General features: G+C 45.1%; 1 protein-coding gene across 1 annotated transcript; it reads right to left on the bottom strand.

Moving 5' to 3' along the window:
* Nucleotides 1-482: 482 nt before the first annotated feature.
* GAS1 (growth arrest specific 1) lies at nucleotides 483-12,441 on the bottom strand. Its single transcript, XM_085529511.1, has one exon. It carries the CDS (start codon nucleotides 2,759-2,761, stop codon nucleotides 1,817-1,819), a length of 945 nt encoding a protein of 314 aa, XP_085385637.1. The 5' UTR covers nucleotides 2,762-12,441; the 3' UTR covers nucleotides 483-1,816.
* Between the last annotated feature and the right edge of the window lie 4,311 nt (nucleotides 12,442-16,752).

The raw sequence follows: 16,752 nt of genomic DNA, 5'->3' as shown, positions 1-16,752 counted from the left end.
GTGTATCAGCACTCAACACAGCTTAAGAGTGTAATTATTTATCTAAGGGCGTTTTGAGTGGAGATCAGTAGCTTTGGCAGCTAACCAGGCTTCAGCACTGCGCAAAGCAATTCCTCAGAATGGTATTACAAGATCTGGTAATTGCTGATCCCCTCAGTTTGTTTACTTTTGTGTTATCCATTGTGGGACAGGACAGGCTGAATGATAACTCCTGTGCATTCTGCAGCAACCTCCTGGATGAACACACCACAGCCTGCATGAAGCCTCTGCATTCTGCTTTTCTCACCGTTTCCTTGTTCGCGTGGCAGGGAGTATTTCTAAGGGCGTCAGTGGAACAACATGCCTCCACTTCAAGAAGAAAGCACAGTGCACAAGCAATTCTACACACATACAGGGGCAGTGTCCCTGAATCGCTTCACTATCTTCTGGCACCGGCACGTTGCCATGCCAACGCATTATAAAAATCAACCACTCTTTTAAAGTAGTATTTTCAAAGCCGTATTTACTTCTTGCATGTAATTATTCATTAGCGTAAGAATAGCAGTAATTTACATCTATGTAAAGTATTACAGACAGGCAGAGATTTTTGCTTGTTGGTTGTTTTTGGTTTGTTGTTCTGCGGTTGGCTCCCCCCCCCCCCTCCAACCTCGGGTGCTGAGAGTTCAAGTAAGTGTCCCTGGAAAACAATTTCACCACATCCATCACATCCATTATGTAAAGCTCTTTCTTTACTAATTTAAACATTTAGAAAATACAAAAAGCCATACATATTTGAAACACAGGCCTTTGTTACGTCTTCTATAAAAAATACTAGGTTTAAGGCAGCTTGGAAATGCATTCATACAATTCTACAATGTTCATAAAGTCTCTCCAAATAAGAATGTTAACTCCAAATCTATAAAATACACTGTACATTCGGCATTCTAGAGAATACATCAGTGAATCGTTGCTGCTGGTATCCCTTTACGTGTAAAACAAAGTCTTTACCTTTCCAGAAAAGAATAGCACATGTGTTTACATGGCAAATAGGATGTGGATTTAAAACTTTTATTATTTTTTTTTTCTTAAATAAATTATCCCCAAAAGCATACAATTTATAAAATTGTATAAACAAAGAAGAGTGACTGGTAACAAATCCCAGTTTTAAATACATCTCTATATAAAGATTTACCAGAGGTCAGCACCCTGATACGACAAGAGGCAATATAGCTTTTCAGGATATGTGAACATACACGTTCTGAGTTTAAAAGTGTCTTTCGAAGATGGCAGTGCAGAGCTCTTTTGGAAGACAAGTTGCATTGTTTGCGACAGCCAACAACTCTCTTTGAAAAGAATCATTTTTATGTGCCGCTAGGTTAGGAGACGCGGCTGCCGGCCAGCTGCGTTAGGGGGAGACGTGTGCAAGAGGCAGTGCTGCCAGCCACCTAACCTCACCCAGCCGGTGAAGCTCAGTGAGCGGCAGATGCAGCGCGGTACCGGGCACAGCGGCACCGAGTGACAGTCAAGTTGCTGGGCAATAGCTTTGGCAGCAATTTGGGCAGCTCACTATTCCTAACCTTCATGTCAAATCGCTACAGACACACGGCCATACCCTCGCTTCCTCTCCCTCCCTCCGAGGCGGCGGGGAGCCGGCTCACAGTCCTTCCTTCCCCCTCTCCTCACCGCGGGCCGCAGCGCCAGGCGGCCGGGACGCATTGCATAGTGCACACGGGGACAGACACACGGGGGAGGCGCCCGGATAACGGCGGGAGTAACTGTCCGCTCGTCTGGAAGCGGAGGAGCCCCGCCGAGCCGGGGCCGGGGCCGGGGCCGGCGGCTAGAGCGGCGGTAGCAGCAGCAGCAAGATGGAGGCCGGCAGCGCCCAGGCCGCGCTGGAGGCCCGGCCGGCACCATCTGTCTGCATGGGGAAGCCGGGCTCCGGGCCCGCATTGTCCTCCGTCTCGTCCCTCCCCTTCTGGCTCGGCTCCTCCTCGTAGTCCTCGTCGTAATACTCCTCCAGGCCGCCGTCCGAGCCTCCGCTGCTGCCTGCGCCGTTGCTGCCCATGTCGGCCCCGAAGCAGAGGCGGGCCATGTTCTCCTTGACCGACTCGCAGATGGGCCGCTCCAGCCCGTCGCAGACGCAGTCGTTGAGCAGCACGGCCTTGGGCACGGCCAGCATGTCCTCGATGACAGCGCGGCACTCGGGCGTGCAGCGCAGCCCGTTGAACAGCTTTCCGCAGTAGGCCATGTAGCGGTTGAGCGCCTGGCTGCAGCGGCTGTCCCAGTCGCAGCGCCGCCGCGCCTCCGTGCAGCCCATCACGCCGGGGCCGCCCCCCGCGCCGCCGCCGGGCCCGCCGCCCCCCGCGCCGCCGGCCGCGGGGCTGCTGGTGCGGGGCAGGCAGGGCTCGATGGCGCGCTTGGTAGCGCGGCAGTTCTCGTCCTGAGCGCAGTCGCAGTCCTCCAGCGCCGGGCCGCGCCGGGTGTGGTTGAGCTGGATGAGGGCCGCGATGCAGTGGCTGGGGCACCGCCGCCGGGAGGCGGCCGAGGCCGCGGCTGCCGCCGGCCCGTCTCCGCCGCCCGCCGCCGGCTGCTGCTGCAGGAGCACCGGGGCGCACGCCTCGGCGTACTGGTTGTAAGCGTAGCTGCACTCGGGCTCCCCCTGACACTGCAGCACCGCCTGCCAGCAGATCAGCCGCCGGCCCTGCACCGGAGAGCTCCGGGGCGGCCACAAGGCGCCCAGCGCCGCCGCCAGCCACAGCCAGGCGGGCGGGCGGGCCGGCATCGCGTGCGGTGGTGGTTGCTGCTGCCGCGGGCTCGCGGAGGAGAGGTGCAGCCGCGCGAGGAGGAGGAGGAAGAGAAGGAGCTGCCGCCTCTGGGAAAGTTTGCAGAACTCCCACCGGCCGTGCGCATGAGGTCTCCTCGCATCAATCCATCCGCGCGGGCTGCGGCCCCCCTGTTGCTGGAATCGGCGGAGCCGCGGTGCGAAGCGTCGCCCCGGGGCCGCCCCGAGACCTCCGGCGCTGCTCCCGGCTCGGTCTGGTACGGCTCGGCGGCTCCGCGGCGGCGTGGAGCTCAGCGCAGAGCGGGACGCGGAGGAGCGCGGCTTCGGAGTGCGCTTGGGGACTTGAAGGCGGCGTCGGGAGTACTCATGGTGCTGACCCGATCCTCATGCAGTTCCGTGCCTCTTTCGCTTTTCTTTTTTTCTTTTTTTTGCACAAAATAAATGCCCGGCTGCTGCCCCTGCCTTCTCGAGAGCTCTTAACTCTCCGCTCGCAGCATCTCTGCACATGCCAGCCGCTCCGATCCCGCAGGCGGTGCCGGCTCCGCTCGCTCCTTTGGGCTCGGGTCGCACTTCGGGCAGCAGAGAGAAGAAATGTCTCTCCCAGTTAGCGCGAAGGCAGCGCGGGGAAGGCAGGAAGGCAGGCTTCGAGGTCTCTTTCTCTCTGGGCGACTGATGCTGCTGCTCTTGTCAACAAGCCCTGCAAGCTGTTCTGCGGATCCGTCTGTGGATCTTTTTTTCTTTGCAAGGCTTTAAATACAAAAGTGCCTTCCAAGCAGCGGCAACGTGCTCTGATTAGGCCTCATTATGCATGCATGGAAAAGCAAACAAACAAAAAAAAATTAGCAACTCTTCTTCTTTTACACATCCCCCAGCTAGCGCTCGCTCGCTCTCTTTCTCCTTTTCTCCACTTTTTTCTCCCTTCGCTCGGCCCCCTTTTCCAGCTCTGCGACTTACCATTGGCCCAGCCTGTTGTTGAAACTTTTTTTTTTCTTCTTTTTTTTTTTTCTTCTTCTTTTTTTTTTTTTTTTCCCCTCCCTCCTCTCTTTACGATCTGCTGGAGTGAGGGAAGCGAAAAGGGGGGCTGGAGGGCAGCTCACATACAAAGCTTGAAAGGAAAGGCTTAAGGAGAATGACAGCCCCCCCGAGGAGCCCCTCCTCCCGTTAAGGCGGCGCGGCCCCGCTCAGCCACGGGGCGAAGGCACGTCCCCGAACGGAGCGGAGGCTCCGTTCTCTCCAGCTCACGTGGAGGCAAGGCGGGTTCTCCGGGCTCCGGAGAGTGGCTTTGTCCGTGCTCCGTGCCGACGTGCCGGTAGCGGGGTGCTGCAACATGTAAGTACTACGGATTGCTGCGTCCTCAGCGCTGCCACTTAATACACCCTGCCGAGGGTACACGCACTCAACTCAGCTTATTGCCTGCGGTGGTTGTGCGTGGACGTAGGATGCTGACCAGCGGAAGTGCTGCGAGGATCATTGTAGTTCTTTGATACTTCGTGAAGGTCTGCCCTCTAATAAAATCTGGTTTTAAACCCGTTAGCTAAGAGGATGAGGAAGTTTTCACTGAAAGAATACCACCCTGCCCACCTGTTGTACTCTCCGTGCTTTTAATTTGCTTTTAAGGAACTAGATATGGCAGTGCACACATCCAGGTGCAACGAGAGGAGCAAAACAAAACAAACAGTGCCGCGTTTATGCCTTTCAAATTTGTGCTACCTTAATTTCAGAGCACGATCGTCTCCGACCGCCAGGGGCAGCGGAATCTGCTGCCTGTCAAAACTGGCGCTTTTTTTCCATCCTCAGACTATCAACTCCATCTGTCACAAAAATTAGGGCTAAATGTGTTTCCCAGAAACTCGGGGATCTGAGCGCTGCGGGCGGCTATCTGAAGGCGCATGGAAGGTGGGAGACGGCGTGGTGCGGCCGCGGCCGGTGTGATGGATGTGCTGAGCTGCAAGCACACGCGCCCACTCCTTTGTGGTCGCTTTTACGCTGCTAGCATTCCTTCCTCAACACAGCTTTTCCCTTTCTGGGGCAAACGATGTACTTGCTCCCAAATCCGTGAAAACTGCCTTCAGAGCAGCCATCCAACTATTTTTTTTCCCTCTCTTTTTTAAAATCCTTATTTAATTGCGTGATTAATAATGTCAGATGCAATTTAGGCAGAGTGCAGTAAGTCCGTGTTGCCAGCTACCAGGGTTTGCTCTCGTACTGTTTTGCCAGGCAGGACTAGGTGGATAAGGCATTCCTTGTGCTAAGCAAGTGCAGCATGATGGCTGGAGAGAGCAGCCCGGGCTGTGTCCCATGGAGACTGGGGGCGGCAGGTTTCTTCCATGCGTACGGGGGCGAGACTGCGGGGCAAGATCCTTTGGTGTGGACCAGGGGGCCTTCCGATCTTCCCCAGCGAGGTGGGGTGGGAGCGGGGGAGGAAGGAGTCGGTACGGCTGTATCTGTCGCACTGGGGCTACCCTCCGGACAGCCAGGCGATGTGCACTGCCTCCCCGCACTTCCTGCCTCCATCTGCAAAATCCATCGTGCAGCGCCTAGTCCTCGCCTTGGAGCACACGGGGCCGTAACTTCGCGAGGAACGCAGGAGCGGAACATCAGAGCTCCAGGAGGGGGAGCAGAGGAGCCTTCGCTGCAGCACTGCCTCCCGCTGGGGGCAAGACGACCGCAGGGGGCCCATCCGAGTGGGGACCTTGCGCGGACGGTCGTGGGGGACGGGTACAGAGCTGAGCTGAGCTAGCTGTGTGCGGGTAGCGACGCTGAGATGCCCCTCAGCTAAGGAAGGCGGATTTCCTACAGTAATAATGGTATTAATAATGGAAATGCTGACTTGGGAGCTTGGAATGTATATTTCCTTTCAAACAATTGAAAAAGTTTTATGGCAAAATAACTGGCACTCCACTTGTCACACCTTTAGCTATCTAGAATATGATCTTGTACATCTAGTTTTATATACCCTTTGTAAAGAAGTTAACATATAGTGTGTAAAGAAATACAAGTTTGGCTGTTTATTCAATAAACATTTGGATTCTGTCCCCATTTGTGCTGTTTGGCACCTGGGGGCTTTGGGGTGCATGGTGTTTTGTTGGAGGAAAGAATTCTTGTCTTCTGTGGATCTAAACCAATGGAAAAAAATCCCTGGCCTCTCTTCTTGGCTGCAGGTTTTCTGGCCGTAGAAACATATCTGCCAAATTCAGCTTTTTGGTTTTCAGATTAGCCTTAAGAGTCTGCAGGAAGGCAATTCTTTTTTCACAAAGCATCATTTGGAAAATATGTCATGACTGGACAGTAAAATAAGATCTGTTTGTTTTCTGAGTTCTAGAATAGGATATGTTTTTAGTTTGCCATCCTTTCCTGTAAAACAGTCAGCGTTGTTCCTTAATAACAATTGTCCAAGCTATGAAAGAATAAGTCTTCTACCACTAAGGGTCATTATGGCAGATTGAAAAGGAATCTCCTATTAGTTGTGGCACGTTTTTGTTTAAGCCTGGTGTTTTTTCCCCTGTTTTATCTCAAGCCCTTTCCTATGGATCTTCTCATCTTCTAGTTTTTCATTCTTGCAGTGTTAAAAATTCATTACCTGACCTATTTTACATTGTGAGTTGCAGTGGAGATGCTACATACCTACTATATACATTTTGAAGTACTACTGAACGTGTCCCTCCTTTGGACTACAGTTCACTGTCTCAGACACCATAATGTAAAGAAAAGAACTCCTTCCCAGAAAATGAGGTGGAAAGAAGTCATTACTTCAGAATCACTCTCTCTTATACTACAAGAGAATGAGAGAAAGCAAATGCACAGTTTTGTTCTAATAAAATCAAACATATTTATTATAGAGGAATATAGAATATTGCTGTACAGCAATATTGAGCATTCTTAGGGGTCTGTTTCCTTCTGGCCTTGTTTTTTCTGGAGTTGGATAGTTACCAGCTCCTTTCCTGTCCTCTAGCAGTGCCCTCCCTATGCACAGTGATGGTGTTTCTGGCCAGATCCCCTTCAGTTTACAGCTGCTCTGTAAACTGAAGCTAGGCTTGTACTGGTACGCAGAGAGAAGGCTCTGTTTTCTTCCACAATTTCACATGATTTTGGCATCTCTTGCCTCCTGGAAACATGCTCCTGCTGGTAGCAGTGTCTGAACTGAAGGCAGGGTTTGCCTTCGGTTGGCAGCATCTGCAGGAGCAGTTCTGGCAGCACATCCCTGGGGCAGCTGAGAGTATCTGGCTCCTCTTCTGGAAATGACAGGGCAGGGACTGTGATGAAAAGGGCCTTGGGGGCCTGAGATCTCTGCAGCTGGACTGGGCCTCTTCCTGAGTAACTCAGACATTGTCTGGATTGCCTGACCTCCATTGCTTTCCTCTCTGCGGCGCCTCCTGACTCCTCCACCCAGCTCTGTGCTGTTCTTGTGGAGCACTTCCACGGATCCCAGTGGATCCAAGTGCTCAAATGAAGACCAAAGCTGGTCCAGGGGACAGAGTGGTAGTAGTTATGGCTTGCCATGCCAGTGTCTGGCTTCTCCGTGTCCTGGGGATCCATATCCCACAGAAGTGTGGCCCAGGAGGGGCGTCCGGAATGGCCAAAGCTGCCCTCAAACAGGAGGGGCAAGCAGAAGAGGAGAAGTAGGGAAAGCCTCAGGCTGAGCATTGCACCTTCAGCAACTTGCTCTCTGTCACTATGACCGGAGCTCAGTCAAACTACCAGCAGCACCAGTGTCTGTGCAGCAGATGAATGGTGGCACCAGCACCACTTGCTGAATGACCATGGAGCCTTTGCAACATCACAGCAATGGGGAAAATTTTTAGCAGGGAAGCAGGGCCTGGCAAGACAGATTTCATGGCTTGTTTCTCCCATGATTGTACCCCCACAGGGATGGAGTTACAGCATCATTGGACAAAGGAAAAGAAACTGATGTTATCCACCTGGATTTGTTCAAAGAGTTTGATACTGTCCCGTGTTACATCTTGGTCACCAAACTGGATTTGATGGATGGAACACTCAGAGTTGCGGTTAGTGGCTCAGTGTCCAAGTGGAAACTGCTGATGAGTGGTGTTCCTCAGGGATCAGTGCTGGAACTGGTGCCATTTAATGTCTTTGTGAGATGACATGGACAGTGGGATTGAGTGCACCCTCAGCAAGTTACAGGTGACACCAAGCTGAGAGGTGCAGTTGACACACTTAGAAGGAAGGGGTGTCGCTCAGGTGGACCTGGACAGGCCTTAGTGGTGAGTGTGTGCCAGCCTCATGAAGTTTGGCAAGGCCAAGTGCAAGGTCCTGCACCTGGCTGGATCAGACCCTGGGCAACCTGCTGATGCTGTGCATGTCTCTGTTCATTACATGAAACTTGGAATATGTGACCTTTAGAAGTCCCTTTCAACTCTGAGGATTCTATGAGTTCATGATTCTAAGAGATTTTTAGAGACATTTTTATTTTGGATTTTGTTGCTTTTTCTACACATGAAGAGATGTACAGCAACTATTAAAAATGTTTTCAGGAATCTTGTGAATTGATTAGCTGATGAAGATTTCTGTTTGTGCATCTGGTAATGTCTCAGTATGTGCCTGATGAAGATCTGTATTGAGGGAGCACCTTTTTCTCTTGAATAATTAGGTTCTATCAGTTCTGACAGAGGACTTCTTCACCTGTTGGTGAAAAGTAGCCTCTTAGTCAACTCTGCCAGTTATTCCCTCAGCTTTGCTTTGGGGATCTTGGCAGGAAGTGAAATTATTGGTCATGCACTTACATTCATTCATTAGAAATGGCTTTCTAGGTTGTCACTCACAGTAGCTTGTGCAGATGAGTGGCTATGGACATGCGCATACTGCTGATTTCCTGTAGTTGATATACTCTTAGTGACCCATAAACTGTTACTTCTACACTCTATAATGTTACAAAAGGAAAATCTTGAGACAGAGATTCCCAGCACAGTCTGTAGTAGTTTTTGTTGCAGTGGAGAAGAAAGTGCAAATGAAGCCATCAGGATGAGGATTTTGCTCCACATTTCACGGACTGTAGCTTGTTATTGACTATACAGGGTTGTTTTGGAGGTCAGCATCCAGAATTAGTTGCCTGAACTAGATGTGACTTCTACCCAATACATGAACTATCATGTGCAGGTATTTCCAGTGTGATCATCCCTTCTCTCCCTTTAGTTATTGAAGGACAAAAGAAAGGAGAGAATGAAGGAAGGAGGGGAGAAAGCAAGAGAGAGAAACAAAGAAAGTAAAAGAAAAAGGAAATTAAAAGAGGAAGGGAGGCTGGGGAGGGGGTAGGGAGGTAGAGGGAGAGAAAGAAAGAAAGAAAAATAAAAATGGAGGGCGACAGTAAATAATTGTACGTATTGACAGTCACCCAAATTTGATGAGGCTTGTAGCTGTTATTGCTGTAATTAATGCTGTAGGATCACTTCGTGACTTTCAATTCTTAATGTTATTTTTGCCAGTATAAAGTCTTATGAGCGTTATTAAGGGCATCCAATATCTGACCCTCAGGCCAGTTATTTCAAGTTTTCTTACTTGTATGCAGAATAATCCCTTCTGGAACAGGTTGGTCGTATCCATTTACACACCATTCAGTCTGGAGCTGTCCTTGATGTAGTATACTTCATACTCTTTTTCCACACAATGTGCTGCAGATCGACTGTGTGATTTGTTCAAAGCAAGCTGCTTGATTCTATGTGCTGCAAGTCATGAGGCATGGTTTGGAAGTGAATGGGAGAGCATAGTTTACTGAATTAGCATCAGAGGACTGTGAGGGAGCAGTGTAAGGTCAACTATATAGTCTCTGGTGTACCATGTGTGAAGGTGCTCCCAGGTTGCCTGCCAGCAGACTGCACCAGATGAGCTGTCAGGTATGCAGGATGGAAGATTTGGATACTGCTACACAGGGGAAAAGCAGTTATTTAGTTGGCTCTGCAGTCATATCCATTCTCAGCATGTTAATCTTTGCTGCTTCTTGGTGCTGACCATAGTGATGGAGAAGACTTAGTACAAAGAAGATCAGCTGTTGGGCAATTCTTTTAGGCATTCTAGCTTACCCTGTTACTGCCTCTGACTCCTGAAAGGGCAAAGTTTCTGCTCTGACCTATTGTGTACAGCTAGTTTGATGTGAAACATTGCAATGAGTTAAGTATGTAACTCACACATGGACTGAAGGCTTTCACAGGTACAGTCTCTGTCTCAGCTCTTCCAAAAATGCCAAGGGTCTACCACATGTGATCTATCACATATGAGTCTACCATATCTTCTTGGTCATAGAAGAAGTACTGAAGAGTCAGCAGATAAGGGGAAGCGGAAGGAGACCTGGACAGGTGGAACTGGAGTGAACTGATCTATTAAAAACCAACTGTACTTTTATCTGTGCTGTGGGAGCAAAGTATAAAAAGGAGTGACAGTTGTCTTCTCTTATTATAGAACTGTAGGACACTGAAACAGAAGGTGGTGTGGGTTGTTTAGAAAAAGCTGGAGCCAAGATATAATTAGTAATTCTGATATTCTAGAATATTAATGACCTGGGTCCTGCAAATGCAGTGCTGTAAGGGTTAACTGCATACATACACTTGTCTTAAATATATATTTTTATTCTGTGCCTTTTTCTTTTCTTTTTCTTTTTCTTTTTCTTTTTCTTTTTCTTTTTCTTTTTCTTTTTCTTTTTCTTTTTCTTTTTCTTTTTCTTTTTCTTTTTCTTTTTCTTTTTCTTTTTCTTTTTCTTTTTCTTTTTCTTTTTCTTTTTCTTTTTCTTTTTCTTTTTCTTTTTCTTTTTCTCTCTTTCTCTTTCTCTTCTTTTCCTTTTCCTTTCCTCTTTCCTTTTCCTTTTCATTTTTATTTTTATTTTTCTTCTTCATTTTCTTTTTCTTTTTCTTTCCTTTTCCCTTTTCCTTTTCCTTTTTTTAATTTGCCTTTTCCATGTATAATATTTACTTGGAAATCAAGTAGCATTCTTGTAACACTGGACATTGTTATTTATTTATGAAATAGTAAGTATCACCAAGGGTATTTATCCAGTGCAGCCAGTGCAGTAAACATGGAAATATTGCACAATGTTTTACTGGACCTCTGCTTTTTTGAACTCTGCTCCAATCTAAACTACAAACTGGACCACACATGCTGTTAAGACAAATCTAAAAGCAGAGTATGAATCCAGGTCCTTTTTTGGTCCTAACAAGGGCAAAAGTACTTGTGAAGTCAACACATTTCTGGTCACCTGTTAAGCAAGTTAGATAAGGGTTTTAAATAATTATGCATTACAAAGATGAATGTAAACCACAAATGCTGACTCTGCGTCAAAACAATTTTAACTACCACGGTATTCACAGGATTACAGAATCACAGAATTGTAGGGCTGGAAGAGACCTCTAGATATCGTTGAGTCCAACCCCCCTTCCAAAGCAGGCTCCCTAGAGCAGGTTGCACAGGTGGGTGTCCAAGCAGGTCTTGAATATCTCTGGAGAAGGAGACTCCACAACCCTCCTGGCCAGCCTGATCCTGCGCTCTGTCACCCTCACTGTGTAGAAGTCCTTACACGTCTTTGTGCAGAACTTCCTATGCTCCAGTTTGTGTCCGTTTCCCCTTGTCCTGTTGCCACACACTGCTGAAAAGAGCCTGACCTTGTCCCCTAGCCTCCTGCATCTTAGGTATTTATGAACTACATAGGTAGCTAGCTAGCAAGCTATAGATGCTTATAGTATTATGGGAATTCTTTGTTGGACAAATCAGTGCATACACATGTGCAGATTATACACACACACAAAAAATAAGTTGAATATATGTGTATATATATAAATTTGCTGATTTTTCAATTGCTTATAACCCTGTATTCCCTGAAATGGCTAATAGGTTTGTGTTTCATTTACCAGATGTGCATCTTTGAAGCATGTATAGTACAAGATTGCAAGGAACAGTAGAATTCCATGTTTTTCTGTACAAGAAGCATGAGGAAATAAATCTCCATGGATAAGCAGATTTCTGTATTATCTGAGAGACAAAAGTAGCAGTTTAATCCTAATGGTTTCAGGCTACAGCAGCAAAAAGGAACAACAGGTTTTGCCTGTACTGTAGAAGGCTTGTACCTAATTTGCTTTCCTATTTATACTCCCAGATTCAATTTTTGTGTTAGAATTTGAAGATGTCTGCAATGAAACATGCAATTAAAAAACATATTCCCAGTCTGTTCAATTTGTTAGGTATCCTGTGGTGATATTTGCCAAAGGCCTAGTTTACACACAAAAGTAGTTAAAATAAATGCTTATTTTAAAACAATTTTATTAAAGCAATGAATATAATTCAGCAAAAATTTGGAGTTAGCAAACTGATTGTGTGTTTCATTGTGTCTCTTTAAGCACAGCTGGCTTCATATCATCAGGCAGTAGTGATGCCTTTATTGAGTTGACCTGCTATAAAAGAGTGTCAGAGTTGTTTATTACACCTTCTCAAAAGTTTCATTCCTTCAGTGTACTAAAACAAAATGTGTATAGACTAAATAGTATGATAAACATGAAGCATGCAAATATTTCAGAGTCCTGACCCAGATTACCAAATTCAAATAAATCAGAATTGCTTTGTAAACAAACTAATTTAAGTGGGCAAGGATTTCCTCTGATTTAACCAATTCTTTTAAAAAGCAGTCTTAATTAATTAGTACAACTTTTTATATGGTTAACAGCCTAGTATGGACAGAAAGAACAATTCCCTTTGCTTTATTTGTTCATTTGCTTGAAATACTAAGGAAGAAGAATGAATTTAAATGAATTCTCATCTGGAGGTAGATAGTTTGGATAATTAGCAGGTTTTATGACAAGAGCGGCAGCTATATTCATGCAGGTACATGCACCTTTCTTCCCACACTTTACCTTAAATTAAAAGATGTCAAAGCAGTTAGTAGAGTTCCGCTCAGTTCCTCTACTATGCCCTTAGCAGTATTATCTGAACTCTAGGATGAAAGATAAATGTCTTTGTATCTTAAAGGTTTAATTTGCTCAAGTGATGAATGATTTAGGTACTTTCATATAGCCTGATTTTCAGAGACTGATGAGTGTCTAACATTTGAAAATCAGATATTCTAGTATGACAGTCAAAAAGGAATCATCTGCAGTTACAGCACATTTTGAAAATGTATATCCTTTCTGCACCTAGCAAAAATTAAGGGCTTCTGAAAATAAAGAGAAACATAACCAGCATAAATTTGTCACTGTGCCAATATTAATATTAAAATGCTTAACTGGGAGATCTCAGTAACAACATCACATAATAGCTGTGGTTTTATTTTCAGGTGAAGGATAGCATTCAGAGCTTTGTTACATGAAAATAAGCTACCAGCCATTGTCAGGCACGTTGTGAATATTGTCTTCTTCTGAACAAACAGTAATAATTCTCTGTATGAATAGTTGAGGTGAGCAAAGCTGTCCCCTTTTTGTTTGCATGAGGCAACTGCTCTTTTTAAAGTTCACCAAAAGGGATGAATAAGTTTCAGGAGGCTGTAAAGACAACACTGAAGGCTGTACTTTTGGGAATGCGGTTAGCAACAGCAGTGCTCTGGAGGTTTCCCAATCTCTGGGAACTGAGTTATATACTGGCATCATGCTGCTTTCTGGAGCCAGACATAATATCCATGGTTGGATAGCCCAAACATATCCACAAGCTTACAGATAGTAGAAATTTCAGATGGAAAAGAGGTTTTGGAACATTCTTCATCCTTATTGCAAGATTATTGCATCAGTGTGAGATTAGTCATTCATTCTATTAAATTTTCCAGTGGTTTATTTTGGCCTATTTGTTAATGTTTGAAGTGATAACTTAAGGGGCTTCTACCATGTTCTTTTAATAGATGTGTTTGGAAACGTCTTTTATAACTGGAGCAGATTTTTACCTCCTTTAATACCATTTCATTGTGCATAGATATTTTTCATTTTTCCCACCCAAGTTATTTTCTATCAATGTTGATTCCTGTGGTATTCATAAGATTAACTGTTAATGTAATTATTAGGTATTTAGTTATTCAGAATTCCCATGCCAATTTAGATCATTATACCACAGGTGAAACTGCTGTTTATGTAGCCTTGCCCAGGTGGCCAAGAGGGCCAACAGCATCCTCGCCTGTATTAGTGTAGCCAGCAGGAGCAGAGAGGTAATCATCCCCCTGTACTCAGCACTAGTAAGGCCGCATCTTGAGAACTATGTTCAGTTTTGGGCTCCTCAATACAAGAAAGACATTGAGGCCCTGGAACATGTCCAGAGAAGGGCAATGAAACTGGTGAGGGGTCCGGAGCACAAGTCTTACGAGGAGAGGCTGAGGGAGCTGGAATTGTTTAGTCTGGAGAAGAGGAGGCTCAGGGGAGACCTCATTGCACTCTACAACTTCCTGAAGGGAGGTTGTGATGAGGAGGGGCTTGGCCTCTTCTCCCAGGCAACAATCAGGGCCCAAGGAAATGGCCACAAGTTGTATCAGATAGGGTTTAGACCAGGCATAAGGAGGGACTTTTTCTCTCTTAGAATGGTCAGGCACTGGAACGGCTGCCCAGGGAGGTGGTGGAGTCACCATCCCTGGCAGTGTTCAAGAGGTGTCTGGATGAGGAGCTACAATATATGGTTTAGTGCTTGTGGTAGCAATGGTGATGGGAGGATGGCTGGACTAGATGAACTTGTAGGTCCTTTACAACCTTCTGATTCTGTGATTCTATGATTCTCATATAGTCATTTTTACCTGATGTATTAGCATTCAAACACTAGAAACTCTAAAGCAGAGCAGGGCAAAAATTTAGCATAACACTATTGCAAACATTATGGTAAAATCCATTTAGTAGTGTTCATAATTGTTTCTGTTTGTTATATCAGTTTTATAATTTACTCAAGTTTGTGGTCTCTAAGCTGCAATACAACATCTAAAAAATAATAGAAAGGATACTCCCTATATTAAGTTTATGTCTTAGGAGGAAAATAGCATCACAAGTGTATATCCTGACTCTCTTTCATGGATAATATTTACTTCTTTAATTTAGCTGCAAAAGAAAGTTCCGTTTTGCCTGCCTCTTTCTTACCATCCAAGTTGGATTTGTTTGTTCTTCCTACAGTTCGAGTTAAGTTCACAGAACACTTACTTCTTTTCATATTTTTTTTCATACTAGTGTGAAAATGCTATTGAAATGAGGTTTTGCAGTACACTCGTAGTGTACATCTTTTGGGACTGCTATACTATGCTAGTTCTACTTAAAGCTTTTTTTAATACTCTGTTTTTAAAGGATATGTCTATTTTGTTAGTTTTTAACCTGAATTTGACCTCAGATATATAGCTGGTGTAGAGATAATTTTTGACCAAATAAATAAATAAATAAAAGTAAAAATAAAAATTAGACTGTTAACTGAGTGCTTGCTTTGGGTTAGCTGGGCCTTATGGCTTCGTGCATGTTATTTTTTCTCAGGTAGTTGAGCTTTCATTTTCTGCAGAGCTAAGCAGGGAGTTCTGATGTGAATAACCTGATGCTTCCTGAAAAGGTAGTGAAATTCTTCAAGATGAGCTCCAAGAATCATGCATGCATGTAAGGAATGCCAGTATCTTTTACATTTTTTTTCATCATCCTTTGTTCTACTGAGGAATGGCTGTCCCTTTACGATAACATTTTTATTGTTATTTTTCCCATTGCCTCCATAGAAGACGCCTTCTGTTCAAGCATAATTATTGATACTCTTATGATCCCTTCTGTTTTCTCTTGCCATCTTCCTTAATTGAACATCACTGATGTCATTTGTCAAAGGCAAAACACTGCATGAACAAAGTATATTCCTAAGAGAATGTGCATCAGGAACAGCTGAGTAGCCATGTTGAAACCTTCCTGTGAATTTGGTAACTTTCCAGAATCTATGCATAACACCAGGTGGAAAACTGCAGCCTGAATGTCACAGTACAAGTATTGAAAGCCTAAAGCTCAGCTCATAGCAGGTAACCAAGAGCAAGCCATTATTTGAATGCATTTGTATAATGTGTTCAGTGAATTATTAGAGAATATGACAAAATTTATGTTTGTTTGCACATCATTCGAGAACAGAAAATGGGGCAAAAGCTGTCAAACAAGAAGCTTGTTGTGAACAGTTCAGGCAGTATTAGTCTTCTTTTAGGTGGAATGTGACCCTGCTAACCCTGAAGTGTGAGTTAGACCTTTGATGTTCAAGGGGATTTGGAATTAGGCAGGCAGAGTTCATCCAGCCTGAGACAGAAGTGTGTAAGTGACCACTGCGAACTCTCCCTTTCACTCAAACCAGGTCTGGTTTGTAAGCAGTCTCCAAACCATGAGGGCTGGGTGGCTGGGTGTAGGAGAATGCTTTTTTGAGTCTAGGTGGGGCAAGAGGTCTGTTCTTTTTCAAGGAAAGAGAGAGAGGTAAAAAAAAAAAAAAAAAAAAAAAAAAAAAAGATGAAGAGAAAGAAAATGGAGGAGAAATAGTAGATATAAAAAAGAAGAAAACTTGCTTCTTTCTAGTGTCCCTTCTCTTGTTTTTCAGTAAGAAGTTAGCGTGTACAGAATGATCACTGTCAACATCTTCATTTTAGTATTTATTGTGCTGGAAAGTCTAACAAGGAATAAAATACTTCTGTGCCTTTTACACATTCTGCTTCGTCAGGTTAACAAAAAAGAAACTTTTTTTGTCTGTTTGTAGAACATGAATTCTATAAGGAAAATGTCCTAATCACAGGTGAAAATTGTCAACAGTTTTTTCTCCATTTCTAGCCTTCTAATTTCACTGCAGTCCTAGTAATGTTCAGATCTGGAGGATGTCCCTGGATGTGAGAATTTCCACTGAGTACTTACAGCCACATTACAATTAAGTTAATGTTCTCAGACCGCACACCTGAAAAGGCACAGAACGTATTCAGTGTCTTTTGAGACAAGTAAGCATTTATGGTCATGGGTGAAAATCACCCTTGTCCAAAAAATCAAACAAAAAAGCCCAGAGTGTTCTGTTGCCAGAACTCCAAGCTAAATGTTTAAAGTTGTGCAGATTAAGGC

Source organism: Coturnix japonica, chromosome Z (assembly GCF_054131305.1).
Source record: "Coturnix japonica strain WE chromosome Z, WE-NBRP24, whole genome shotgun sequence".
Taxonomy (NCBI): Eukaryota; Metazoa; Chordata; class Aves; order Galliformes; family Phasianidae; genus Coturnix; species Coturnix japonica.
The sequence above is the reverse complement of the archived record's forward strand: the minus strand, read 5'-3'. Positions and strand labels throughout refer to the sequence as shown.

Excerpts from the sequence above, each read along its gene's own strand:
- GAS1 (XM_085529511.1), bottom strand. The coding sequence starts at position 2,761 with ATGCCGGCCCGCCCGCCCGCCTGGCTGTGGCTGGCGGCGGCGCTGGGC.